Source organism: Eulemur rufifrons, chromosome 9, assembly GCF_041146395.1.
Source record: "Eulemur rufifrons isolate Redbay chromosome 9, OSU_ERuf_1, whole genome shotgun sequence".
Taxonomy (NCBI): Eukaryota; Metazoa; Chordata; class Mammalia; order Primates; family Lemuridae; genus Eulemur; species Eulemur rufifrons.
This window is the reverse complement of record NC_090991.1, coordinates 44,613,927-44,641,373: the sequence shown is the minus strand read 5'-3', so window position 1 is coordinate 44,641,373 and position 27,447 is coordinate 44,613,927. Positions and strand designations below refer to the sequence as shown.

The 27,447-nt window shown below is 34.2% G+C and overlaps 1 protein-coding gene across 1 annotated transcript in view; it reads right to left on the bottom strand.

Annotated features, from left to right (window-relative positions):
• The window catches only part of HELZ (helicase with zinc finger), a 134,062-nt gene that overhangs the window by 71,035 nt on the left and 35,580 nt on the right, over positions 1 to 27,447 (bottom strand). Inside the window, exons 7-15 of the mRNA XM_069482788.1 lie at positions 26,738 to 26,794; positions 22,595 to 22,646; positions 20,791 to 20,866; positions 18,551 to 18,749; positions 17,706 to 17,813; positions 16,417 to 16,714; positions 8,236 to 8,503; positions 2,555 to 2,888; positions 1,594 to 1,724 (exon numbers count right to left, since the gene is read on the bottom strand). Of these exons, the coding sequence (XP_069338889.1) occupies positions 1,594 to 1,724; positions 2,555 to 2,888; positions 8,236 to 8,503; positions 16,417 to 16,714; positions 17,706 to 17,813; positions 18,551 to 18,749; positions 20,791 to 20,866; positions 22,595 to 22,646; positions 26,738 to 26,794 (1,523 nt within the window). The remainder of the gene's footprint in view (positions 1 to 1,593; positions 1,725 to 2,554; positions 2,889 to 8,235; positions 8,504 to 16,416; positions 16,715 to 17,705; positions 17,814 to 18,550; positions 18,750 to 20,790; positions 20,867 to 22,594; positions 22,647 to 26,737; positions 26,795 to 27,447) is intronic.

The following is a 27,447-nucleotide window of genomic DNA, read 5'->3' as shown; positions in this document are numbered from 1 at the left end:
GATTAAGATGGTAAATTTTATGTTATATGGATTTTAGCATAATTAAAAATTTTTTAATAACAGAGATAAGGAAGCAAATATAGGGAAAATTAGACAAACTTCAAGGTAATTGAATATAGCTAAAATATGGCAATTTAGAGGGAAAAAGGAAGTGTCAAGTAGAAAACAGTAAAAGCAATCTGAAAAGACATTTCTGAAAAGCACAGTCAATGAGAACATATCCTAGAGCTTTGGATGAGGCTGCTCAGACTTTATCTACATATCAAGGAGCAGCCTTTAGAGATTTGTGAGTAATGAATTGACATGATTATTTTAGAAAAGTAACTCTGGAAGAAATATGTGCACTGGCCCAGAGCACAGGGCCACAGAAGGCAGGATGGGAAACCAACTAGAAGGCTACTGGAATCAACCAGGTCGAAATGAAGCATTGGCTGTAAGAATGAAAGAAAGGCAAGCATCAAGACAAACTGAATCAAATGAGAACTGAGGAGAGGTCGCTGGATTTTTATAAGTATTAGATCACTGATCACTTTCAGGAGACTGAGCAAGTGAAAAACAGAGGTTACAGAGTGAACGAGAAAGAATACTGGGAATATGCAGACTATTCCCTCTTGAGAATTTTGGCAATAAAAAGAAGAGGGCGGGGCAGAGAGGGTAAGCAAAAGCCTGGAGAAATGATTCAGGGTTTGTGGTGTAAGGCATATTTGTTTTGTTCTGTTTTTAGGGCCAGAAGACATGGAATGTGAGGGGAAGTAATACATGCCCCTTTTAGACCTTGCCCGTTTCTCACACGATCCTCTGGGCTCATTCTTCCCCTGTCTGCCGACTGAATGTCAACAAGAAGGGTGACCTTAGAAACCACTTATTGAAGATGGCAGAGCCTCCGTCAGTCATGGAAAGGGCCCTAATACCATGATTGAATTGCCACAAGTGATACATAAACTTCTACTGCATAGAGCCACTGAGATTTTTAAAAACGGGTGTGGGGAGTGGCAAGAGCTGAGAAGGGCCAGCGGCTAAGGGGATAAGAGCCATGAAAAGATGAACAGACAGACACAGGCATGAAGCTATCACTGCTGTCTATGCTTGAAACAAAATGGAATTCAATTACCTGTAAAGATGTGCCAAATAGAATTTGAGCAGAACAATATTTACACAACCATTACAACTGGAGAGCAATTTCTAAAGTAGTATCTTCTATCATACTTTCTCCATTTTGCTAAATCTCAAGAATGTCTTCTATGTTATTCAAAAATTATTTTAAATTAACTATTTGAACCACTTTAGAAAGGCCCTAATTTTCCCATTCAACTTCCAGTCAGAAATATTCCCAAATTGCTCGGCATCCTATCAGATTAAGGCTACAGAAAAAAGCAACAGAACTCATTTGGACTCTGAGGAAAGCGAAGAAAATAGATAATGAACCTCAAAGTTTCATTCTAAGGGTTCTTTTATTCTCCCTTCTTAACTAATAAAATGTCTCCTGAAGAACACAGGCAAACTTTCTGATAAAAGTATGCTAGAGTCATTTGACACAGATATTCAATTTCATATTAACATAACTTCCTTTAATAAGAGATCTCCTTTTTGTACCTGTTGGGACTCCAAGGTATGGTAGGAGTCATACTGATGTCTGGAAACAAAACCCCATTGTCCTTGATTCTGTCTAGTGCATAATGCATTTCACAAAGGGGCAATCGATTTAATTGAAACTGAAGTTCAACCTGAAACACACGAAATGAATTTTTTTAAAAAAAGCATTAAAGTAAATATCAATGCTGGCAGTTCACTAGAATATTTTGTGGAGGCAACCATTTAGGGGAACAAGTTTAGAGATTCTTCTAAAATATAATCATATTCTAATAATAATTATTATGACTATTTGCTTTATTACCAGGTACCGTATCAAGCACTTTACATGGATTTTTCTCATTTAATAGTACCAATGATATATATATTGTCATTAACCTCATTTTACATATTAAGAAACTGAGGCATTTGTAAATTAATCTCTAAATAAAGGTTATCTGATTCCACCATTCCTATGAAGAATGTATTTGATAAAATTGAAATATCTGTGAAATAACACGTCTTGACTGATAATTAGCCCTGTGACACTGTGTCGATTTACTATGAATAAATAATATTCACCAAGTTTTGTGTTTAAAAAGAAAAAAGACTAGCCTTCCATATGGCAGACTAAAGATATGATTCACCTAAAAACTCATAAAGAAAAAGAGAACAGGAGCTGACACAACTGCAGATGAAAGATGTCCTAAAGTGTAGCTTAAGTAGTTTATTTTCATCTGTTCTTCTATCAGTAATTTAAAACTAATCAGAAAGTTCAAACCGGAACATTTTAGACGCTACTTAAATTAAATAGAATCAATTTTCTCTGGAAGTTACCAGAGGTCCAATTCTCAGCCTACCAGTTAAGACTTCACAATCAGCTTCACTTTTGTTTATGGTAGAAGGCAAACCAAACCAGAGGAAGAATATCAGCTGAAAATGATACCATAGACAACCATGGTTAAATTGTCACCTTCAAGTATACCTGTGTGTCACAATCAGGCCGAAGATTAAGTTCTTCACAGCATTCCCTGGATATCCTTAAAAATATATATTCTTTTGTTTTTTCTTCAATAGTAGCTTCATAAACCTTCTCTTTGGTTCCCTGGGTCTGTACTAACTTCTCTTTAAGGACTGGTAATAAATAAACAGCATTGACTTTGGTCATCACCAGTCGTCCAGCCAAAGTATCTTCAGAAAGTGTTTCAGTAAGCTTAAAGCGACCAAAAAGTTGTCCATTCTGAGCATACTTTGCACCTCCAGAAACTCCAGTGAGCATGAAGCTTGCTAGAATCTGCAATTGCACTTTAAGGTTGAACCTAAATCAAAAGTAAAAAACTAGTTTGAATATTTCACATCAAAAACATAAAAATTACAAGAGTAAAGAAAAAATCAAATACAACACATCAAAAATTAAAACTTATCAATTCGACTTTGTTGAGCTAAAAACTATACACTATCTTTCTGACTTTAACCAAAGCTACAGACAACAAAACTTTTCTTAAAGTGAATAAACTCCCAAGTAAGTTACATAAAGATACATATTTAGTTGTGTTGAATAGCACGTTCAAAAAAACCCAGAATATTTTAAATGAAACTAAACATGATTTTTTAATAAAATGAAATATTATATATTAATTAATATGAAAGTCTGTTTGAACACACCATTGGGACAATTAAGACTTTAAAATCACCTGGAACTAGAAGAAAACACATTACATTGAAACTACAAAGGACTTTAAACAGATTGCTTTCAAAGTAGATTTTACCAAAAGATTCTACCATACGATTTCTCTTTCAATAATGTTAATGAATAACATCTAGAATAAATTTCCATTCATGGCTACATGGAGAAGGTCTCATGCAGGAATTATGGAAGGAAAAGTTAAAGTCTATTATATTAGACAATGGCTGGTATACTCACACTTCCGTGTATACACATAAGTATAAGAGAGAATACGTGTGAAAGAGGCACAGAGAATCGAGATTAATTTACACAGTCAAGAACTGTGAGGTGAAAGGACAATTTAAACCAATTGACAGTTCTCCTTTGCCATTCTGAAATGGTACCATAAGAGGTAAGACAATATAGTAAAGAGTAATGGGAACATTTTCTACTTTTTCTTAGAAGGTTTGCCTTGGTCCATTTTGTATTGCTATAACAGAATACCTGAGACTGGGTCATTTATAAAAAACAGATTTATTTCTTACAGTTCTGGAGACTAGGAAGTCCAAGATCAAGGGGCTGGCATCTGGTGAGGGCCTTTATGCTGCATCATCCCATGGTGGAAGGCAGAAGAGCAAGAGAATGCGAGCAAGAGCAAGAGAGGGCTGAACTTGCTTTTACAACAACCCACTCCTGCCACATTAATCCATTTATGAGGGCACAGCCTCATGACCTAATCACCTTTTAACGGCCCCACCTCTTAATACTGTCCCAGTGGCAACTAAATTTTCAACATGAGTTTTGAAGGGAACATTCAAAACAACAGTATTCTGTCCCTGGTCTCCCCAAAACTCACATCCTTCTCATGTATAAAATACACTGATTCCATCCCAAATAGCTCCCCAAAAGTTTAGCCTCTTTCCAGCATCAACTCAAAAATCCCAAGTCCAGAGTCTCCCCTAAAACAGATATACCTGAGACTCAAGGAATGATTCATCCTAGGACAAATTCCTCTCCAGCTATGAACCTGTGATATTAACGAGTTACGGGCTCCCAAAATACAATAGGAGGATAGATATAAGATATACCAGGGGTGGTTGCAACATTAAAGCCACGTGTGGCCGCCGAGGTCCTTAAGTGTGGCCTTCTGACTGAATCCAAATTTTACAAAACAAATCCTTTTATTTTTATAGGATGCAAAAGAAATATAGGTTGTATGTTATCTAGTTATGTTTAGCTTTGATATGTGCAATGTGTACTACAGATTCATATAAAAAAGTCTTTAAATGAAAATGAAACAAAACACACCCCAATTTACATGTAATCTGTGTTCACCTGCTCTTTAAATAAAATATGCTCTTAAAAATACAGGAAACCTTACGTTACTTATGCTTCCTCAAATGAAGTTAAAATTTTACTTTTCTTTTACTATCCACATAATATGTGAGATTTGGGGTCATTAAAGCTTTCTCAGGGGGGAAGAGATTACTTATAGCATAAGAAATTCGTGATTCACAAAGGACTTTTTTGTTGCTAAAGGAAATGTATAGTTTTCATATCTTTTTTTCACTATGCAACCACTCATCCCTTTCTTTGAGCTCCCTTTTCCACTGACTTCTGTACAGTAATACTCTCCTAATTGTCTTCCTCCTACCTCTCTAGCTGCTTGACCACCTCCCATCTAAGAACCAACCACCTTCTATTTAATAAAAGATCCACCCTGCTCTCTTCCGACTCTCTAAGACCTCACTAGGTGAGGTCACCCTTTCCCAGATCTCTCAGCTCAGGGCTGTAAATCTAGCTGGCACATGAACACCTTTGTTTATATGCCCTTCAAACTCGGCATATTCAAAACTGAATTATCATCTGACCTTCTCAGTGCGATCCCCAAACGAGTCCTCCCATGTATTATACAATGTAGGGAATGGCGCTATCACTCACCCAGGTATCCAAGCCAGAAACCAACTCATCCTTGACCCTGCCTCTCTCATCAACCTTCATTCCTCCATCACAGAATCACCAAACCCCATTAGTTCCTAATGGTCCTATTAGTTCCTCTTCCTCCTAATTCATCTGCATTTGAACACTTTAAACTTCGATGATTGTAACAAATTTCAAATATGACTGTTTGTCTCAAATCTATTCCCCACACCACTATCAGAGGACCTTTGTAAAATGTAAGTCTGATGATAAGCAGCTTCCTATAGCTCTGAGGACAAGGCTTCCACGGCTTTCTTTCTCTCCTACCCTGCTCCACCACACAAGCACCCTCCCCATCACAACTATAATGATCAACTTGCAGCTTTCCCCCAAACTCTATGCTCTTATTCTCATATCCGGTTTCCTTTAACAAAATTCTTTTGTCCTACTTCTTAACCTGACAGATCTTACCTGTTTTTCAAAATTCAGCCTAAATACCATCTGCTCCTGAAAGCAGACTTGATTCCCTTTTTGACTTAACTACTGTCCTTCTCCCCACTACGGTAGGGAAGGTGCCTCTCCCATAGGGCCCTTGTGCATTCCTCTATTGCAGTGTGATCACATTTTATTATAACCCTACATTTATGGGTCTGCCTCCCCTATTGGATTACAAACTTTTGGAGGACAAGGAAACATATCTTGTTTGTCTTAGAATCAGCAGTGACTAGCCTAAAACCTAACACTATGAATACTCATTAAACTTTGTTCATTAAATTAATTTTAGATTTGGGTAATAATCTGATTTTTTGCAGGCATCATATTCCCATTTCAACCACTTTATTCCCTAAAAAATTCTTGAAATCTTGTAATATATTTCTCAACTCTCTTAAGTGATATATTAAAGTTTCACTCTTATATCTACTTCAGAATCTACCATCCCAAAATACTTGCTCACAATTTAACAAGCATGAAAAATTAATGTCACAGTTTTAGAGCAACAAGAAAATCCTCTTGTGACATTTGGTTGTGCTTTGCAACAAAACTCTTGAGGTAGAGGCACTAGAAAATAAAAGCCCTAAGAAATATAGCTTTTCCCACAGAAGATTCATCACATATTCAAGATGCAGATACTATAGACTTTCTAGTAGAAGTTATAGCTACTAATATTTAATTTTTCTAAAAGCTTAGCAGGCTAAAACTAAAATCATATTAGTATTCTCTCATATTTTTTGAAATTTAATAACTCAGAAATACCTAAAATACAAAATATATCTGATAATTAACAAAGATATTTCTTAATGAGAAGAAAACCCATCTCTCCATTGTTGCATGCCACGTTTTAAAATCAACCTTAAGGCTTACATAATTCCTAACCTTTTGTGGAATGGCAGAATAGTCAAATTTTCAATGAACTTAAAACCATACTTCTAAGCTAGTGAGAAATATGTCTCTATCAACTTTAGCAACAAGTACAATATATCTCTTCAGTGTAACTTTTTAAAAATTTCAAAGCTACATAGTGAATTTCATTTCTTCCAATTTCTGACTATATGAACAACAAAAATTAACCAAAGTAATAAGACAATCCCTGGGTTTACTAAAGCAGAGCAACAGAACTGAAGCATAACCAACAGAAGCAACACTCATCTCGATGATGAAACATGTACCCACACTAGGCTTGTCGTGCCAGCTGTCAGCACTGAGAAGCCAGGCACAATGACCTGTTTAGGCAAGCCACTGAACAGTTTAATGGACAAAATAGCTTCAGCTGAAGTCAGTTTCTTTTGAAAATGTATCTCTGAGAATCAAACAGATTTCACATCAAGGTAGAATCATTACTGAATTCAGATCAACATGTGGCTGACGAAAAGAAAAGTAAAACAAACAAATCTCCAAAGAACTCAAAAACATTTTCTAAAACTTAAATGAAATGAAATACAGTATTATAGTTATTTAATAACTAGTGATTTCATTAGAATAGTCTACAGACACAATTGATAAAAGCCTTTTAAAAGACCCTCAATGGGCCATGACAAAGTCTCAGTGTAATGAAAAATATACTGATTTTGTAAATTTTGTATGTATTTAATTTGAAATTAGGTACTTTCAAAAGTTAGATCACATTTAATCTATAAACAGAGTAACATAAGGTATCTGTAAGTTTTCACTTACTTTTATTTCTGAATATACCCTTAATGAGTGTTCAGTATCTATCAATAATACTAAAGATAAGGTACCAATAAGGCAGCTTGGAGAAGAAAAATATATTGATTAGGCTGTATTTAAAAGGAAAACTACGTACAAAAATGGATTCATGTCTAATTATTTTTCAAATTTTTTTTGGAAGGACAGAGTCTCACTCTGTCACCTGGGCCAGAGTACATTTGGCATCATCATAGCGGTTTTCAACTTTTAAGGCTCATCTCCATACTTTATAAGTAGCTATCTAAAAAAGAAGAAAGCTACTACCAAAAACAACTATTTCATTAACATCTTCCTTCACCCAAACTTTCTTTTCTAAGATTATTTTTACGAAAATGATTCAAATAAGCTTTTGATTTAAGCACTTGGTCTTAACCTGTGGCATAACAATAAAATATAAAATATGTTAAGGCATTTATAAACTGCTATGAAGCTATTTTATTATTATCAGTTTTCCTGAAGGCCTAGATCATTCTTAAAATAACTTTTCAAAACATGTGGTGTCTCTCAGTTTTTGTGTTATACATTTACTCAACAAATATTCATTGAGTGCTTGCTATGACTACCATTGACTAAAAGCTCCTCAAGACCAGAGACCACAGATTTATACTCCCAACATGTGGCAAAGAGCTCATCCCCTAGCGGATGCTTAGTAGGGTCTTATAGAAATGAACTACGCACTAAATAGTAGGGATACCAAGATAAGCGCAACACAGTTCTTGCCTTAAGAAGCTCATATTTCATTTAAAGATAGAATACAGCTATTGAATAACAACCATTTACTACCAGCCTTCACTTAGGCACACTTGCATTTTAAAAATTAAAAATATCATCCAAATGGGATTTTTTTTTTTTTAAGTGTTTCTAAAATAACTTACTTGCTGACTTCTTTATACTGGGCTATCTCCTCAATATAAAGAAGGTCATGCAACCGCGACTGATAGTTGGTCTTGGTCAATGATTTGTCTAAAACGGACTGAGTAAATAGCTGGTCAGCAGAGAGAGGAATTTGGTATCTGATAAGAAGGCTCTTCTCCAAATCAGTAGTTTCATTAGGTTCAAAATCTATAATAGTCTTAGAAGAAGAATCCCAACGCTTCGCTGTGGTTACTAGCTGTTGTTTTGCATGCATCAGGTATTCGAGATCTAAATGGAAACAAAAAACACATTTATAAAGAAACATAACATTAAAATTCTCAAATGATACATTACATATTTTATTAAGAGTATTTTATATGCTAGAGCTAAAATTCTTAAGAACAAAACAATTTATAAAAACCCATTTACAGGGCATTTTCTCCATATCAGAAGTATTTCTTTTGTCTATTTTAACAAAACAACATTAATAGGAATCCATGTTTTAAAAAAAAAATTTTGTTTTTTTTTTTACTATATCAGGCTAGGACATGCCAGATACAGTTATTATCATTTTAAAAATACGGATTGACATTTAGAACTTAACTCTTCAGTCAGGAGAAATCTGATATGCAGGAAGAAGATATGATAAGTTCTTCGTAAGATAAGTTTTATCAGGTGATAATCATTTTCCTCCTCTTACTACCAATACCCATCCCATTACAGAAAGAGAAGATCAAAAGGCTGCGAAAGGTTAAATATTTTCTTATGTGGTAAAGCACAGTGAAACTACATATCTAAAAGTCAACTTACTACAAACAAAAATCTTTTAGAAAATAAAACACTGCTAATGCCTCATTAAAATGTGATACAATGCCATTCAAATATCATTTCTGAAAAATGCAGTTTAGCCCCAATTAAATTATACTATAAATAGGGCACCATGTCAAAAGGAATGACTAGTCAAGTTCTGACATCTCTGGAAAAAAATGTAGCATAATACCAGCACAGGGTGAAATCCACAGTAACGTAAACTCTAAACACTGAATCAGCTCACGCTACAGGCAGTGCATATTACTTTTCTATTGGGTGAAACATGCATACACCCATAAAAATGAAACTTAATCAAAAAGAAGAAAAAGTTGCTTGACTGATTCATTACGCCAAGATTCAGTTTTAACATAACATAATTGGAAAGATGGTTTCACAAGTTAGCTTAAAATTTTACAAAGAAATAATAAAAAGTTTAGACAAAGATCAGTTAGTCTCCAAAGTACAAAGACAAATTATCCTACGCTATCTTTGAAATGAAAACATAATGAATAATTGCCATGTCTTGCCTGGTGAGAGATTTTACATTTAAATGTTACACATAGATTATAAACACAAGATTATACCAAGAGAAATTTCTCAGTAGTATCTAATAGCCTGTTCTAATACCTTAATAAAAACCAAAAATATAAAGGCCCTAATTTCCAAACTTTGCTCCTTGAAAAGGCATTTTTACATGCCAGTTTCATTATTTCTCAAATGGCAACATAAATACAATTATAATCATCAAAATGTAAAGATGGTCTGCTCATTAAAAACTTGCACTTTTAAAATACTTTGGGAATTGAAGTCTGTTTTTGCAATAGCCTCACAAGCAGCTTTTAAAGTGCACTAACTACATTTTCTTCCTAAATGCTCTAAAATTGAGACCTGTCTATTCATTCATTAGATCAGAGCTACCAAAAGTATTTAAATTTTAGAAATGCCAACACTCCTAAAACAGATTATACTCTCACTAAAGATCAGATGCTAACTATTAGCAAATAGCAAGGATGTACATAATTTTTGTCCTTAATTCAAAAGTCAAAAAGACACATTGCAATGTTACAGTGACAAATCAAATAACCAGCTCTTTAAAAATAAATAAAAATTAAATTCTACATAATAGTGAAGAATCTATTTATTAAGAGTATGTAGTTTTAAAAGGATGTCTGACTACTCTTTCGGGGTAGGGAAACTATACTTAATAATTTTTTAAATTTTACTTTATTTTAATTAATTTATACTATGCCTAGATCAATATTATGTTCGTGTACTTTAAAAAGTCACTAGTTATTCCTAACTGATGTTTAAGTAGCTGAGACAATAACAAACCTAAAATGATGGAGTTTTCCTTCAAAAAAACTTTCGGAATCACCTATTTAATATGCAAACCAACTTATACTTTCTACTCTGGGCTGAAAGTATTCAGGCTTTTTGGGAAGAGTGGCATGAGCAATAGTATTTGTTTTTCTCATTTTATCTATACAGTACCCTGATTTTGTGAAACTCTTAAAATTATATGCTTGTATCAAAATGTCACATGTACTCCATAAATATGTACAATTATTATGAATCCATAAAAATTAAAAATAAAAAAAAATTTTGAGTGCCTTCAGCAGGTCGTGCAACAATTTCAAAACAATTTCAAACAATGTCAAATAGTATTTCATTTTTTTAACATGACTATAAACAGCACAGGAAAGGGGAAAGCTCGGGAGCAGGAAGAATCTTGAAAAAAATCCATGTGTGCCAGCATCAAAAAGTCTCCAAACTACTGATCTAAGTCATTAACTCAAATGTCAAATACAAATTGTGGCCGGTGACTACTACAAAGGATATATTTTACAAAAGCCACTTTTCTTTCCCTATTTCATCTGAACTTAAGTCAAACTTCTGGTCCCATTCCTCTCACTTGTAAGAAGAAACCTATTAAACCTGTTTAATGACTCACCTAACTTGTAAAACTTATAATGCGTAAAGGTCATTAGTTCTTGGGAGTGCCTCTTTAAATACAGGGAGGTGAGGTCCCCTTATGGGGACACTAGACAAATGATTACTACTTGAGCTCTCTGTCATCCCCCATCCCACAGCACATGTGCACCTGCTAACATCTAAACAGGCACATGCACTGCTCAGGCCAGCCTGAGCCAGTTCATCCTTCGTATGCACTTTTCTTCAACCTAAAATAGGTGAAGGTGTAAAACACAAAGGGAAGATGAAAAATGAACAGGTTAGGATCAATATTTATAAAACCATTTAGAGAGAGTTTAACACTGACTTATTTATTAACCTGCTCCTATAATAAAAAATCTCAAAGCTAACCTAACAGAAATTGTAGACCTATGGAATATGTTACCCTGAGATGTGGTAGGCAGAACCTCTAAACATATTTTAAGAGAAGTCCATAAGAAAAAGTTAAAGATAATTAGAATGTTACCTACTCTTTTGAAGATAACATAAGGGAAGGGCTGCCACTGTCAAAAATAGAATTCAAGGTTGAAATAACTAGTCTGCCACAGGATACACTTCCCAACTCCCCTTGCCCATCTGATACTGAGAATAGCAGTGCTCTCATTTTAACCACATAGTTACTACTCTAATACAGCATCCAAAGAGTGGGTTTCTGTTTTTGCCTTTAAGTATGTAGTACAGTAGACTTGAAAAATATCTTTAACAGGACGTGGAGAGTAGTTAAGAAGAAAGGGAAAAAAGAATCCAGTCTAAGTACCCAACACACAAAAAAAATCTTGAACAAAAAAACCCCACATGTGCCAGCATCAAAAAGTCTGACATAAGAGGCAAGCAGTAACTGGATGTTAAATATGGAATTTATTAAAAACAGCTATATTTATCTAGGACTTAGAGAATAAAATGAAATGTTTCCTAATTCCAAAATCGGATACCACATTCTTCCTTAGAAAATATTAACATTTAGGTCTGTGGCTTTATAAGTCTTGACTGCCCAAGTTAACAATAAAATATAATCCCAAAGTAATCCAAACTACCACTTCAGCTATATATTTCAATATCCTTCCTTTCACCAAAACTGCTACATAGAAGATGAATATCTCTTAGTTTGCCCATGTTGTCTGTTCCTATTTTCTCTCTCTTAAAGAGGCTAAGAATACATAAAACAGCAGGATAATAACATAAAAAATACCTCAAAATTTTTACATGCTTCTACTCAGTTACATTTATCTTTTACTAATAAACTATTTTAATCTATCTTTCTATTACTTTTCTGATCCCATAATATTACACACACACACACACACACACACACACACACAAACTATGGTCTTAATTTAGCAACAACTTTGGCAGTTGGGAATAATTTTTAAGTCATACTAAATTTTAATGCTAATGCTAACATACACTGCTAGACTCAACTAGAGAAATGTATGATATCAAGTTTGCAGACTTAAACATAAGAGTTAATTTTCAATATGTTGCTTCCAAATATTCAAAACAGAATTCCAAATCAATTTTGCCAAAAATTTTCCATCAATCAAAGTTGTCATAGGAAGCACATAATACAGTTTGTTTTCTAAACAAGGAGAAAACTCACTGACTTCCTTCCTTTGTTGATGCCTTTTGCACACATTTTTGAGAAGTATATCTTTAGTTCAAAAAAAAATTTTAGCATAGTGTCTTTTTCTGAACCTGAATCTCACCAACAAGAGAGAAAAACTAGAAAAAGCAAAGTTAAAGTTATACATATTTCCTGAAAAGTTTACAGGATTGCCATAGAATGACTAGAGAAAAAAAAATTGATTCATGGCCTATAAATAGAAAAGGTCTGGGCACTTTAAATATCATAACAATAATGAAAAAAACTATATATATATATGGTTTTTCCACACCCACCCTCTACCCCGGCCCCATTCAGATTTGTGTTAACTAAAGTAGGATTTTTAATTCAATACTGAACAGTGAATTAGAGAAATATAAATGTCTGCTACACAACTTGATTTTAAGTTTCAATGAGCAGTACACTTATGTAACTAAGTCCCGTGATCAAATCAGTCTGACAGACACTGAGCACCTGTAATCACGTGAGGTACACTTGGCTCTAAGAGAGAAATAAAGTATGCATCATTTCTAAACTTATTTGCACATGGAACCCTGTACCATAGGTATTACTATTACTTTCAGTAGGACACAGTTTAGGAAACATTGAGCTAACAGACAGCCAGCTAGAGATTAAATCAGCCAGCTCCCACATTGTTAACAATTTAACAAAGTGATTATCTTGCTCTCAATGTCTCTGAATGCTGTCCATACAAGTGTTCCAGGAAAGGATATAAAATAGGACACTGCCATTTTACATTTTTATTGTCTCAGAATATTTGATAAAATGTGATTTCACATAAACAAATTTTGTGCCCTAAAATTTTTTGCTGACAGGAACTCTCTGTGATAATCAAAAACACTAACTAGTACTAAGAGAGAAGCAGGAAATAAATATTATACTATTTAAATACTGCTTTCATTTCTTCAGAATTCTGTTAGGACTTCTGTACAATCACACTGAAACAAATGTAGTCATGCAATAAAAATGTTAAGAACTTAACAGAAACTGTAAGATATCCAATGGCATCAATTTTAAAAGTAGGGAATTAGACAAAACTAAAAATTAGCAAAAGTAAGCTGATTTGAGCAATGACCAAAAAAAGTTAGGCAAATGTCATCTGGTTTGCCTAACCTATATTTAAGTTTTTACAATGTTCAAAATCTTATATCAGAAAATACATTCTGTAGCTTTTATATTGTTCTCTTGTAATATTTTTTCTTTGCCCTTAAAAAACAAATTTCTTTGTGAAATGGTTTTAATGTTTCCAAATTAGTCAAGAAAATGCTTAATTTTTTCAATTACTTTCCATAACATAAATACTAAAAGGTAAAACCTTATTTAAGGGAAAAGACAAAGGTATCAAACTACAAAGAGGTCACTAAAGAAAAGGATATAGTATTATAAAAAAGTAGGAGGATATCCTTGTCTGTATTAATTCCCTCTACCCTAGCTGCATGAAATATAAAATTTATTATATTCTCAAAATTATATATTCAAAACAGCAGAAAGAAGACTCTTTATTCCCTCCAGTTACCAAGCTCAAAACATTAGTCATCTTGGATAACTTCTCTTTCAACCCCTATATTACATTCCCTTGCCAAGGTCTGCAGATGTCATGGCTTGGGTCTTTAATTTCTGCTTTTTAGTCTCTCTGCTAGCACCCTAGTCCCAGTCCTCATTTAAAACAAAAACAAAAACCTCCCTCTCTTTTCCTTTCTTCATTCCTTGTATAAGCCCAAAATTATCCTAATCACAACTAATGATAAAAATAATAGCTACTATTGACTAAGTGCTTACTATGAGCCAGATGTTGTGCAAGACTTATTTCAAATTCTCACAATCCTCTGACAGATAAAACTAGCCCCATTTTAGAGATGTTTCCCCATGAAACTCAGAGATGTTAGTACTCTGTCCAGGGTCACACAGGTAATAAGCAGAAAATCAAGATCTGAATCCAATTCTATTTGACTCTGAATTTCATCCACTGCTCTTCTTTTCCAACTAGAAAAGTAAAACAAATCAATCTTAGGCAAAAGTAGTCAAAGTACTTTCACTCTTCTCAAGCCCATGAAAGTACCCTGCGATCTCCTTCATCACCACCTTCTCTGATTATCATCTATTTTAATAGATAGTATTACTTTTTATTGCAGACATTTAACATTAATTTATTATTAATTAAATCTTTTAAAACTAGTAAGGATTCTTGACAATACTTACAAGCTTATTTCTGTGGAAAAACAAGTCATGAGTTATAAGCCACCTATGTAAAACCAAACTTTTAAAAAACAACCCACATGTAAGCCAAAAACATCGTTTTAGTTATATTTCAGAGGAGGGGATGCATGTTGATCTCTCTGTATTATTTAAATCTCCTTATGATTTAAAAAACGTGCTTCTTAGTAGTTCCTAAGTTCTGGTCTCTAAAACGAGCTTACTAGTACAGCAAATCACAGCATGAAAGCCAAATCCAGCCATTGTTTTTGAAAATAAAATTTTATTGGAACACAGTCACAGCCTTTAGTTTACGTATTGCCCATGGCTGCTTTCTCACTACAATACAGAGCTGAGTAGGTGCAACACAGACCATCTGCCCTGAAACACCTAAAATATTTACTATCTGGCCCTTTGCAGAAAGAAATTGTCAAATTCTATGCTAGTAGATATAAACCAAATACTTTATTTTTATTTTGTTAACTATCATATCTATTTGGCTATGGAATTTAAACTTATTCTGATTCCAAAGAGTACTGAGAAGATGACAAAAATAAACACTACAGAATAAAAACAAGTAAAAGAGATCAGAGCAAGTGGGAAGTAAGGGTAAAATAAAGTCTGGGAAGCATACAAGAAGATATCACCTAATTGTTAACTTCGGACACAAATGTTGCTTTAACCTCACTAGCAACTGAAATAAAGAGGCAGACAGATCAATTTCACCATTCATTATTTCCAAAAAACAAAATCCTAGTATTTGCTCTCCAGAAACAAGTTCTTCTAGGTTCTCATGAATGGGATATTATGGTACATGGTGAAAGACATCCTCCACACTATATTATAATTATCTATAGTCAATACAACAGCAAGTTTCGTACAGCTCTGCTATGTGAAGGGTTTGTTAAATATTTAGTCTTTGTTAAATAAAACACCTATAAATCCAACCAAGAGCCAAAGAAATGTGGGATAACATGCCCTTTCCTTCTCTTGTCTTGGCATAAAATTTAGGTATAGGCAGTAATGTGACAACATACAAATTCATCATGTTCTGCTTACATACAGAAACCAGGGACAACTTCTCAAAAACATAGAGCAGATTCTATTAAAAGCATCTTGGTCTCCTTAACACTAGTGAATGTACAAACTGACTTATGAAGGCTTATATTTAGGACTTTTCATTCAGAGATAATGTACTAATATTAGCAAAGTTAATTGGACAGTCAGTAGGACATGAAAATAAACATTGTATGTGTATACACAATTACCATTAAAGTGATATTCTACCCAGACTAATATTGAAGGAGACTACTATGCTAAAACAATCTTACTTTAAAATGAAATTAGTAGACCAAAACAGACTTGATCATCTACTCATACAAGTTTAGGGAACCTCAAAGCTCAAGCTTTGCCTGATGACTGGATGAAGAGAACAGGGCCCAATGCGAACCATTTTAAGCCCATTACACAGTAAATGAGTCAATTAACTTGGGATTTTTTTCCCTTATTATTCCCTCCCTATCCATGGAATACTTAGGGGCCAATACATATCTTTTAATGTTGCCTTTTAATACATCGTATCAGGGGAAAAAAGTCTAAATATTACCTTCTGTAGAAGCTGCATCAATCATTACTCTTTGCATGAGTACTGGCTCCAATCCAAAGTCGAAAACTATGGTTTGGCGAAAAGTTCCAAATATTTCTGTGTTAAATGCTATCCCGACTTTATACACGTAATGATCTAATCCATTTTGGGCCATCTTTCCTCCTATCCATTCTTGACAGTTTTCTGGGACTTCTTGTGATACCTGGGTAGTACTATCTCCGGCAGATATTGCAATGATACTAAAATGAGGACGATGAGCATCATAAAGCAATGCTACACGATACAGCATTCTTGCAGGCTACAAGGAAGTTAAAATAATTCATTGAGTACAAGGGGGTAAAAAATCCAATTGTAATTGGGCTCTTCAATGAAAATATTTTCCATAAGGGACTCTTACTTTCCCATGTTTCTAAGGTATTATGTTAAAAATACAAATTGTGCTCATAAGCCATTTAAGAAAAAAAGCAGAATGGTATTTTAAAAATAAGTTGTCAAAACTATATATTTATGCTACATCACTAACCTCCCTGCTCTTTCTGTGATATGTTCATCTTTCATTGTGGCAAAAGCTATCATCCTGCATAACCATCAACCTCCAACTTTCTGTACTCTTTGCCTAAAAAAGTTTTATGTACCCTCAAGTAGGAAGCCTTCATAGGAGGGCAATTATCTCTGAAATCACTGGATTGGGTTCAAGGCTGAAGCTAAGTATTCTTGAATTTTTCATCTCAAGATACAGATGGCACAGTGGAAGAAATGCCACCAAAAAGTACATACAACTTTTCCATTGAGCATATTCACAGATATTTTTTACTCTGCTTCAATCTTAAACTTTGACTATTATAATTTTAAAATGGGAATTGCTGCAGAAAATATCCCATATTAAAAACCCATTATTATAGAATTTGTGATTTCATCAAATCAAACATAAAAACAAATTGTCATTGTTCAAAAATCTTAGAAATATCAGATTAAATAATCAATTTTTAAATAATTAAAAGCCATGAACCCCATCCTATGTTACAAGTTTAGAAGACAATATGTCAAAGATCTCTTTACCAAATAATAAGAAAGCATCCTAAACATCTACAAAGATCTTATCTCAAAGGTTAAAAAAAACTGTACTTTTAAAAGATTGAAATACAGAAATACACTTCAGCACAATATATAACTATGTACTTAGATTAAAATATTTTCAGTGCTCTTTTAACACAGAGATTTAGAGGTCCAAAAAAGGTTTGAGAAAATTGAGCAAAATTTAAGTTCTTTAATTAGCACAAAATTCATACCTTACAAGTGAGAGCAAAGGTCCATGTCTGGTGAGATTTTTTGGTGTTGACAGTAACCGACAGGTCAGGATTATGTTCTACCTTTACTCCTTCTATACATTCACTAAGCTAAAAATAGAGAGCAGTTTATGTTATGTTTTTACTACTAAAAGCACAAACAAAAACTTTCAGCATGGTAAATAAATGTCAACAGTAAAGATGTCAGAACTGTTTGTCAAGCAAGGTATTTTTATTTTATACATTCACTTTCAGTTATTTTGGAAAGAACAAAATATAATAAAGCTAAATTAAGAGACAGAAGAAAATTAACAACTACCACAAAATGGCAGGCAAGAACTGCGTAAATGAAGGTAATTAATACAAATCTCCAAACAAATGATTTAGCTCTACTCTTTATTTTAACGAATGGGTCTACTTTTGCTACTAAAAACATTATTTTAGCAGAATTAAGTTCTTCATACAAAAGATAAGGAAATAACCAAAATATAGCACATAATAAAGTCAAGACTCAAACAAGTTCATTGTTTAACACATTGAATGTCACACTAGAAAAAAAATTTTTTCCTTGGGGCCACAGTGTTCTATTTTGAAAATAGAATAAAAATGTCAAAAACAAAATGATCCTTTCCAATTTATTGAAAATTTTGTTATTTTTATTGTTTTCTGTGCATGAGTCATATACAACTTGAAAAACAGTTGTCACAGCTCCCAAAGTGAAGAGACGTGAGTTACGTATGCTTCCCGAGGCCCCAGGCTCAAAACTAGCATGAATTAAAAAATACAACTCACGTGGTAGTTACTGTGTTAAGACAAACAAACAAAAAAATGTAGTTTATTTTCCTCACCACTTTCTCAGGAGATAATGAATTCATCCATTTTTCTATCAAGGTTTCCATGTAACTGCCTGAGAGCTGTTTATTCTCATTTTGCTGTTTCAATTTTATCAGTCGTGAAGCATATCTTTTCTGCCATTCTGCTAGTTCTTCCTGGGAATGTGCTGAAGTACACTGGGCACCATACCTACAGATTCCTTGCTCTAAAAATCTAAGTAAAATAGGAAAGACTGTTTTGTCATATACTTTGTTAAACCATTTAACAGATAAACTTCCAGCATTTGCCCTCTGACTTCTTCCATAACAAAAACAAAACTTCATCTCCTGAAAGGCCATATTTATTACACTGTCTGGTACAAAGGAGGAAGAGATTTAGGCAACATTAACAACAGTTAATCAAAACATCAACTCCCCATATTCACTGACTTTCTTTGGAATAAGGGGATCCTAAAGCATAAGGTATTCATGACTATTCCCAGAAAAGGCATTGAAAAGGCTTCCTTTGTGATAAAAGGACTCTATTAGACAATTCCTCTTACAGTAGATTTTTTTTTAAAGCAACACTGACATCAAGTGGATTATAGCTGCTCACACACAGATACGCCCTATTTCCCAAAATGATAAGACCTAAAGAAAATTTTCCACATACGGAAATTTCATTCTGAAAAAAAATTAATATATTACTAAAAATGCCATTTTAAAGCTTCACTTTTTACTTTTAAATGTAGTGCTTTTACTCTGTTCTACATTACTACTGCCTATGTTTTACTAAAATTATTGGACTATATTAATTTGCTTGAAGTTTTAAATAAATCTGAAACAAAAGTTTTATATTACAGAGTCCCAAATTTATTCAGCAGTCATATTAAATTTTTCAAGGGGGTAAATTCATAAATGTTCATTTTAAAGGACACAGAGTCAATGATTTCTCCACATTTATGACTCAGAAAATTCAGTGATCAAAAACAGATAAAAATAAAAGACTTTGATCATTAATTACTTTTAACAGTCTTAAATACCCTGCAAAATTATGGGCAAAGACAGTTTTTAAATAAAAATATTAAAAACTTGCAAAAAGATCTTCTGAGAGAAAAAATGAAAATTAAATTACAAATAGCAAAAAGAAGGCAAGAGATGTTATAGAAAATTCTTGAACTAGAAATATGGATAATATGAAATACAAAATGAATCACAGTACAACATAAATTATCATATGGTATACCATATTTGAAATGGTAAGTGTATTTAAAGCTTTTCCTGATGGTACCACAAAGTAGTTGAACTTAAAATTATACTATTTATTAAATTCTCTTATACTTCAAAAAACACATTTAAAATCATGTATTTATATTTCTTTTAAGTATATCTTAATAAGCTTCTTTGTCTTTCTATTGCTTTGCTTTAAATTATTTCAATAAAAAATGAAAGTTTTATATTCTCATCTGGACTATAAATCTTCTCACATTTCCTTTTCCTAGGATTGTGTTCTACCATTTCTATAACATGATGTCACTAGGATTTTCAATATTCACAACTTTTCTTATTTCTACTACAAAATCAAATCTGGTGTCTTGACTATTCAATCATCAACAGTGCATATCAACTTTCCTTCATTATCAAAAGCAATCTACTGTAGTGAGAATTTATATCTAAAATCCCATTGATTAATAGTTCTTACAAAAAGAACTGGAGTTCATCTTTTTAAATGTGACTTTAATAATTCCTTCCACATTAATACATAATTATTAGATTTTGAAAGGTTATCCCTTCAATATAAATTACTCATAAATTCTATATAAGGATCCCATGAAGATAACATATTTTTCAGAAAAGGTATTAAAATAATTTAACATTTCTTTATTTCATGCGCTACTTCAATTACATAAAGTAATGTCAACTTTACTCACCATTCCCTAGGTAAATTTCACACTAACAAGAAACTAGTGAGTTCAGCCATAATAATCCAATTGGTATTATAAAAGACTTCTGAACAAAGTCTCAACCACTTGCATTTAGATCATTGTTGTTTATATTCAAAGAAGCTCACAGATACGGTTTTGACTGTTATTATTCAATGACAGTGAATTTTATGGCTTCCGTTTCAAATAGAAAATAAACCATTTTATCCAATCATTATACTTTTCCTTCCTTCATATATTATCTTCTTTAAATTTGAATTACTACTAAAGTAAAGGAAAAGTATCCTTTCAACAAAGACATGTCATTGGTTTAAAGAAAAAAATTCACATTACCTTTTACACAAAGTATATTCCTCGCTGCTTGTGATTCCCCTAGGTGGTGGGCGGAAATGCCAACCATTACAAGACCCTAGGGAGTAATCAGGATATAGTCGTATCATTTGAGGACAGCTAGTAATTCTGATATTTTAATGTGTAAGAAATACTCCAATCCCTCCACATACATCACCCGAGATGATGTAAAAAAGAACACAAAATACTGCCTTTACCAAAAAAGTAATCTACCAATCAAGTAAGTTAAATCAATCAACTATATGAAACACAGAAATCACTGAAGAGGTAGTTACCCAGCAGTCAAATCAAGCTGGTGATCCTGCCTCTGTCCTAGCAACTGGTGGACGTGTATTTCCAGTGCCATCACTTCCCCTAACAACTCAAGAGGAGAGGTTGGCATGCTTATTTCTTAGGTATGGGATGTGTGTCTATTAGGAATTCCTTCAGGAATGAAAAAAATTATTGTATCCTGGAAGGAAATCTTAGTAACAAATTCTACCACTGCATATTGAGTGAGAAACTACAACTAGACATTATCATCCATGTTCCTTAGGATTCATCTGACACATGTTACTATATAATACAATCCTTTATCATAATTTAAATAAAGTTCAAAAAGTTGAATTTGGAGATAGAAGCTAAAAATTAACATTTGTTTGCTTCTAAATACAATGAACTTTGATTTGTGTAGATAAGAGGTTCCAAAGAAGCCAAGGAAGATAAGGATTAAGAGAAAAAAGGCTAGAGCTATAGAGGCTGAGCAGCAGTAAGTTTTCAAGGACCTGGCTGGGCGAGGTGGCTCACGCCTGTAATCCTAGCACTCTGGGAGGCCAAGGTGGGTGGATCGTTTGAGCTCAGGAGTTCGAGACCAGCCTGAGCAAGAGCGAGACCCCGTCTCTACTAAAAATAGAATGAAACTAGCTGGACAACTAAAAATATATAGAAAAAATTAGCCAGGTATGGTAGCACATGCCTGTAGTCCCAGCTACTTGGGAGGCTGAGGCAGAAGGATTGCTTGAGCCCAGGAGTTTGAGGTTGCTGTGAGCTAGGCTGATGCCACGGCACTCTAGCCCGGGCAACAGAGCAAGACTCTATCTCAGAAAAAAAAAGGACCTTAGGACCTTATAACCATTTTCTATTTTTCACACGTCAATGGGCCCATAAAAAAAAAGAAAAAAAAATATATTCAGCCAGGTTGAGTATAAAGCTGTGCTTCATCCCTTACTAGCTGTGTGACTTTGGGGAAACTAACAAACCTTAATAAATACCAGTTTCATCACCTATCAGAAAGATGAAGGACTCTAAGTCAGTACATGCTTTGTGAAAGCCACTACCAGAGTAGACAGCATTTAGCAAGCACTCAGTCCATAACAGTCTCTCTTCCTTTTCCTCTGGTGAGAGGAGAGGAGATCACAGACTTTAATTAGGGCAGGAACAACTCAGGTTATGGATCAGAACTTCCAAAAAGTAATTAATTGTACTAGCCTAGGACAGAGAGAGAAGAAAAGTCCTCCCTCTACAGATTACTAAGAATGATGTTTCAATTTAGTCCTACATGGAGGCAAGAAAATGAACTAAATGACCTCTGGAGTTACCTCCTACCTCCTTTACACCATTATTCTATGAAAAAGTGCCAGGGAGAAAATTGCTTTCATCCACACCTACTTCTTAAAATTCAATTTTTATATTCTTTCCTACATCTCCATTTATATGTACCGTTACTCAGTAAATTTTCTCCCAGTAATCAATAAAAAAGCAAAGCCCAGAATCACAGCTATCAGAAGTGACAGAGTTTCGCACTTACCCTCATCTAAGTCTTCCACATGATATCCAGAGAGGACATTACAAGTTGCTGTCTGCAATTTTCCAAATGAAAGACATTTTTTTAAAATACGAAATAACGAGTTGATGTTGAATTAATTTCGGACATTTTCAACATTTTAAAAAAAGACGGAGCTTGAATACTTGGAAATTTTTAATAACAATATTTTGCAAATGACATTTTCTGCTCTTTGTTCTACGTTAAACTGTAATATGGAAAAGAAGTACTTATGAGGCCCTCATTAAGGAGGCCAATAGAGACCCTCTATGTAAAAATTAGATGGGAACAGAAGAGACCTCTAAGTCCCCAGTCCTAAGCCCCCATGGGACAGCACCTTCCATCCATTTATTCATTCCACTTTCCTCTTCATGACACCTAGAAAATGACCCCTTACAGAGGTGCCTTTTTTTCTTGCAACTAATGGCACACTTCCACTTTGGGTCCTGGAAGCACTTTCTGCCAAGTCCTCTACCGTCCCCCACTCTGAGATGAGCCCTTCTGCCACAATGGAGTCCAAGGCTGGGGACCCATTCGCTCTAACGTGCCCCAGAAAACGCCCAGTCTATGTTTTTGGCTCTAACTTTACCCTGAGCTCTACATACCCAATTTCAACTGAACGCCAACCATAGCACTTTTTCTTAACTGTTCTGTAACATTTTACATGCTGGATCACTGTCAGCTACGTACAGACCTGTTGTTAACAAGCTGCAACTGCCTTTTTCCATTCCCGCACCTCCCAGAGTATCTGGCACATAATAATGGGTGCTCAGTAAATGTTGGATGGATGATCACCTAAGCACTTCAAACACAATATGCCCAAAACAAAATTCATCAACTTTCCCAAACCTAATCTCCTTCAGAGTTCCTTATCTAGAGTTAATGGATTCTTCTTCCCCAAAGAAAATCAGACTGAAATTTTGAAAGCCACCTTGAACTGTTTCACCCTGCTCTCAGTATTTTCCAAAGCTTGCCCAAGCAGGTCTAAAATGTCTCTCATATCCTGTCTCATACTCTCTACACTGCCACTGTCCTAGGTAAGGCCCTCATTATTACCACTTTGTCTCATCTATCCCTGACCCAACTATTTGCCATTCCTGTCCTGTACCAAGTCACCTCTAGGTCTTTACTTAGCTGTCCCCATCTTCTAAACTCAGTTCCCACACTCCTGCCTCCAGAATTTCCCTGCAGAGTATGCTCCTTTCCCTGCCTGTATTTTGTTATAGCACTTACTGACCACAGGCTGCCCTGTGTACACATTAGCGATGTGCGTCGCCTACTGGCCCACCACATTGCTTTTCATGGATATCTCAGCTTTCCTGAGACTTGAACAGCACAGGTGCTCAGTAAATATTAAACTGAATCAGAAGGAGGAAACAGCATCCCAAGATGAAATTTGGAATGTCTTGTGCCACAGAAAGAATGTTATAAATGCTAACTGGGTATAACTGAAACAATACTATGACTACAAGTTATAGGTGGTTGATTAAATTGAACTTTTCATACTGGGCTTGAACTAAAACAATATAATACTTTTTCTAAAGGAAAATGCCTTTTGATTCTCAGTCCAGTACTTCCTAGGAAGTTGTCAAAAGATAATCCATTCTTTTTATAAAATGAGGGATTGAATATAAGAATACATAGACAAAATCAGGAGTAAATTATTCATATTATAAGCATTCTATGCTTCACAAAAAGATTAAAAGATCTCCTTAAATTCTACAAGCAAGGTCTACATCCCAAACTAACCCTTAAAATATGATTCCATTCACATAGCGTATATAAATAGAAAAGCTAACAATTCACTGCAAGTATGAAAATTTTAAAGTATCTTCTCTTTAAAACTTGTCAAAATAAATTTACCAAATTTATTTTTTGATGGCAAGAAAAAGAATGGAAATAAAATATTTTGGTCATAAAATAAGGCCTAAAACACTTCATTGTTGACTGGTGCCTTTCACTAGTCAACGTCTGAGACAATCAGCAAGCAGAGTGTGCCTGTGCTGACACTGCAGTTCTCAGTCCACTGGGGACTGGGGAACAGCACATCCTCATCAAAAGAGCTGGTAAAGTAAAGAGCACAGCCTGGCTGAGTATTTGGCCATCATAGCTTTTAGGTTCCAAGGGGCTGTGTTTATTTTTTAAGCACTCTTTTTATGTACTCACACCCCAAGACAGAAGGGCACTATCAATTAGATTATGATCACCATCAGTCTTTACTGACACCTTCAGGGAAAACAGCCAAAGATTACACTGCTAGAACTCCTATATATTCACAATCAAATCTACTGATTAGATATATTTTAAATTTCACTAAAGAATATTTATTGTTTTTGTTTCTATGAATCAGCTTTTAGTTCCATATCTTTATTTTCATCCACTAGCATTTACAAGTTAATACAAGTTACTAGCCCAGCCCAATCTTTAAATAACAAATTGTTGCTATTTTTAAATGTGTCATGTGCAATAATAAATAAAGGTAGCACTGTTCGTTAGCTTTTTCTAGATGGATATCTTTTAATAATATCAGTTCAGGAACCTAAAAGAATACTACTACTACTACTACTAAAAGTTACATAGAAAAGAAATTATAAACAAAGCTTAAGTCAATTCTTCCAAAACTATAGTCACAAAATAAGAGTCAAGCAATATTTGTGGGCTTAAATGTAATAAGATTATAAACAATAAAAATAAAATTTTTTAATATTTGCATGTGATTATCAGATGTAAAGCTGGTAACTAAGTAAGGCAATAAAAGAGAACAACAAAGCCAAGAATCTTAATAAAATGAAAGGTTGTTTTATATTCTCATTTTACAAGTCTAAAACATTTGTAATTGCCTTCTGTTACTTCTTAGAAATTAAAAAAATTACATATATACTACCTACACATATATACACATGGCTTTGAAATTAATGAGAGTTTACTGATTCTCAATTAACTCACGGTAAGGAAACATAAGACAAAGAAAATGACATGAAAAAAAGGCCTAAGAGCAAAACAAAGTTTCTTTATCCAGCTGTGTAATCCATAATGACTACCTTCCTTTGCTCTTTGTTGGTATGAACTACAGTATGTTACTCGATTTGGAATGAGAAAGGAACGAATGCACAGGTCAAAGTTGATGCCTGTGTCTGCACACCCCCACTGCCTGTCTGCAGTGCCCTCCACCTCGCTCCCCTTGAGACCAGCACCTTCTCAACTCTCACCTCTTGGCTTAACTATCTCAGTCTCTGACCACCCAATCCAGTGATTTTTTTCAGAGGAAAAGTTTATTCTTTTCCCTCATACCACCTACCTCAAAGTAAATTACACCCATGGTTGTTGAATTAACATATTTGTTGCCTATCTCCTCCCTAAGACTTTAACCTCCAAGAGAATAAGAACCATAGATATCTTGTTCAGTGCTGTATCCCCAGCACCAAGCATAATACCTAGCACACAGTAGGTGCTCAATTCTTGAATAAATAAGCCAATCAATCAATCACTTTGCAGGGGCCTCCATTTATGATAAAAGCTGACAAAATGGCTATTTTTAAAATAGGACATCTAAGTAAAAATATTTTTATATGCCTATATGAAGAATATAAATTTGAGACTTTCAAAGCTCTGGGCCTTTTACATGCCACTGTTGTCTCTGGCCTTCCATGCGTCCTCCAATCCTTCACTAGAGCACATTTTTGTTCATCATCTACCCTTATACGCATTATTTCCATCTCCTAAACCCATTCCCTAAAAATAGTCCTTAAGTCACAGACTTCCTTCAGTTACTTAAAAAAATACAGAAGGCTTGAGGAGCATCCTATTTTTAATGATAACATTTTCTAACAGCCAGAAGTGGTTAGAAACTAAAATTTCCCAATCATCTTTCCATTTGTCATCCAGAGACAGCTAATAAGAACTAGGGACAGAACAGACGAACTGGGATGCAGAGGGCACGTGAGAAGAAGCAAAGTTCTGAGGATGGCGCTGGTTACAAGGCAAAGTCAGACGGTCCCACCACCCCATCTTTATTATAGCCTTGCCTTCTTGGCTGATGCCACAAGGATTTTCCAAATTTTAATACAGAATGCTTACTGGCCAGATTGAGTTAAACTCTTCCAAAGAGATCCACTGAAATAGTGTTACCTCAGTTTCTGTGAGAAGTGTTTTCAGTCTTGTCAAATCTTTTGTTACCATCCCATTCTGAAAGGGTGAATAAAAAAAGAAAAACTAATTTGTATATACTAAAAACTAATTTGTATATACTAGTTCTTTACTATGGCAACTTAGCTCAATTCCTCTATTGTTTCTGAAGTTTATCTCTTACAGATAAAGTGAGGGATGTTCCCATCCCTCATTCCCACTACCATTAACAGTAATAATAAAGCTACATATCAATGAGGAAAGTTACAAAAATTACCATGAAAAACTATACAGTGTGACTTTTCCAGTAAGTAAAAACACTGTATTAACCTTACATGAGAGTTTAAAATTAAGTCAATAAAATATTAATAACAGATATCACTGTAGCAAGATAGGATAAGTGAAGAAAAAATTAAACCTAAAACTTTTTTAACTTTTTCCCCTAAGACTAATAAGCTTTTTTGTGCAAAATAGTGAACTCAGTTATCCAAGACTCAGAGAGATTCAAATAAAATGATCACACCATTTTAAAGATGGCTGATTAATAGTCATTGAAGGAAAACAGTCACTTCTGTGAAATTCAAATTTCATTTGAGATTTAAAAGCAACTTACTTTTTACTAGTTTTACATTTATTTCTTTTTAATTTTTTTTTAAAGAAGGGGCAGAAAGAAGGAGGGTTCGATTTCCTTTTTTTGTTTTTTTTTTTTTGAG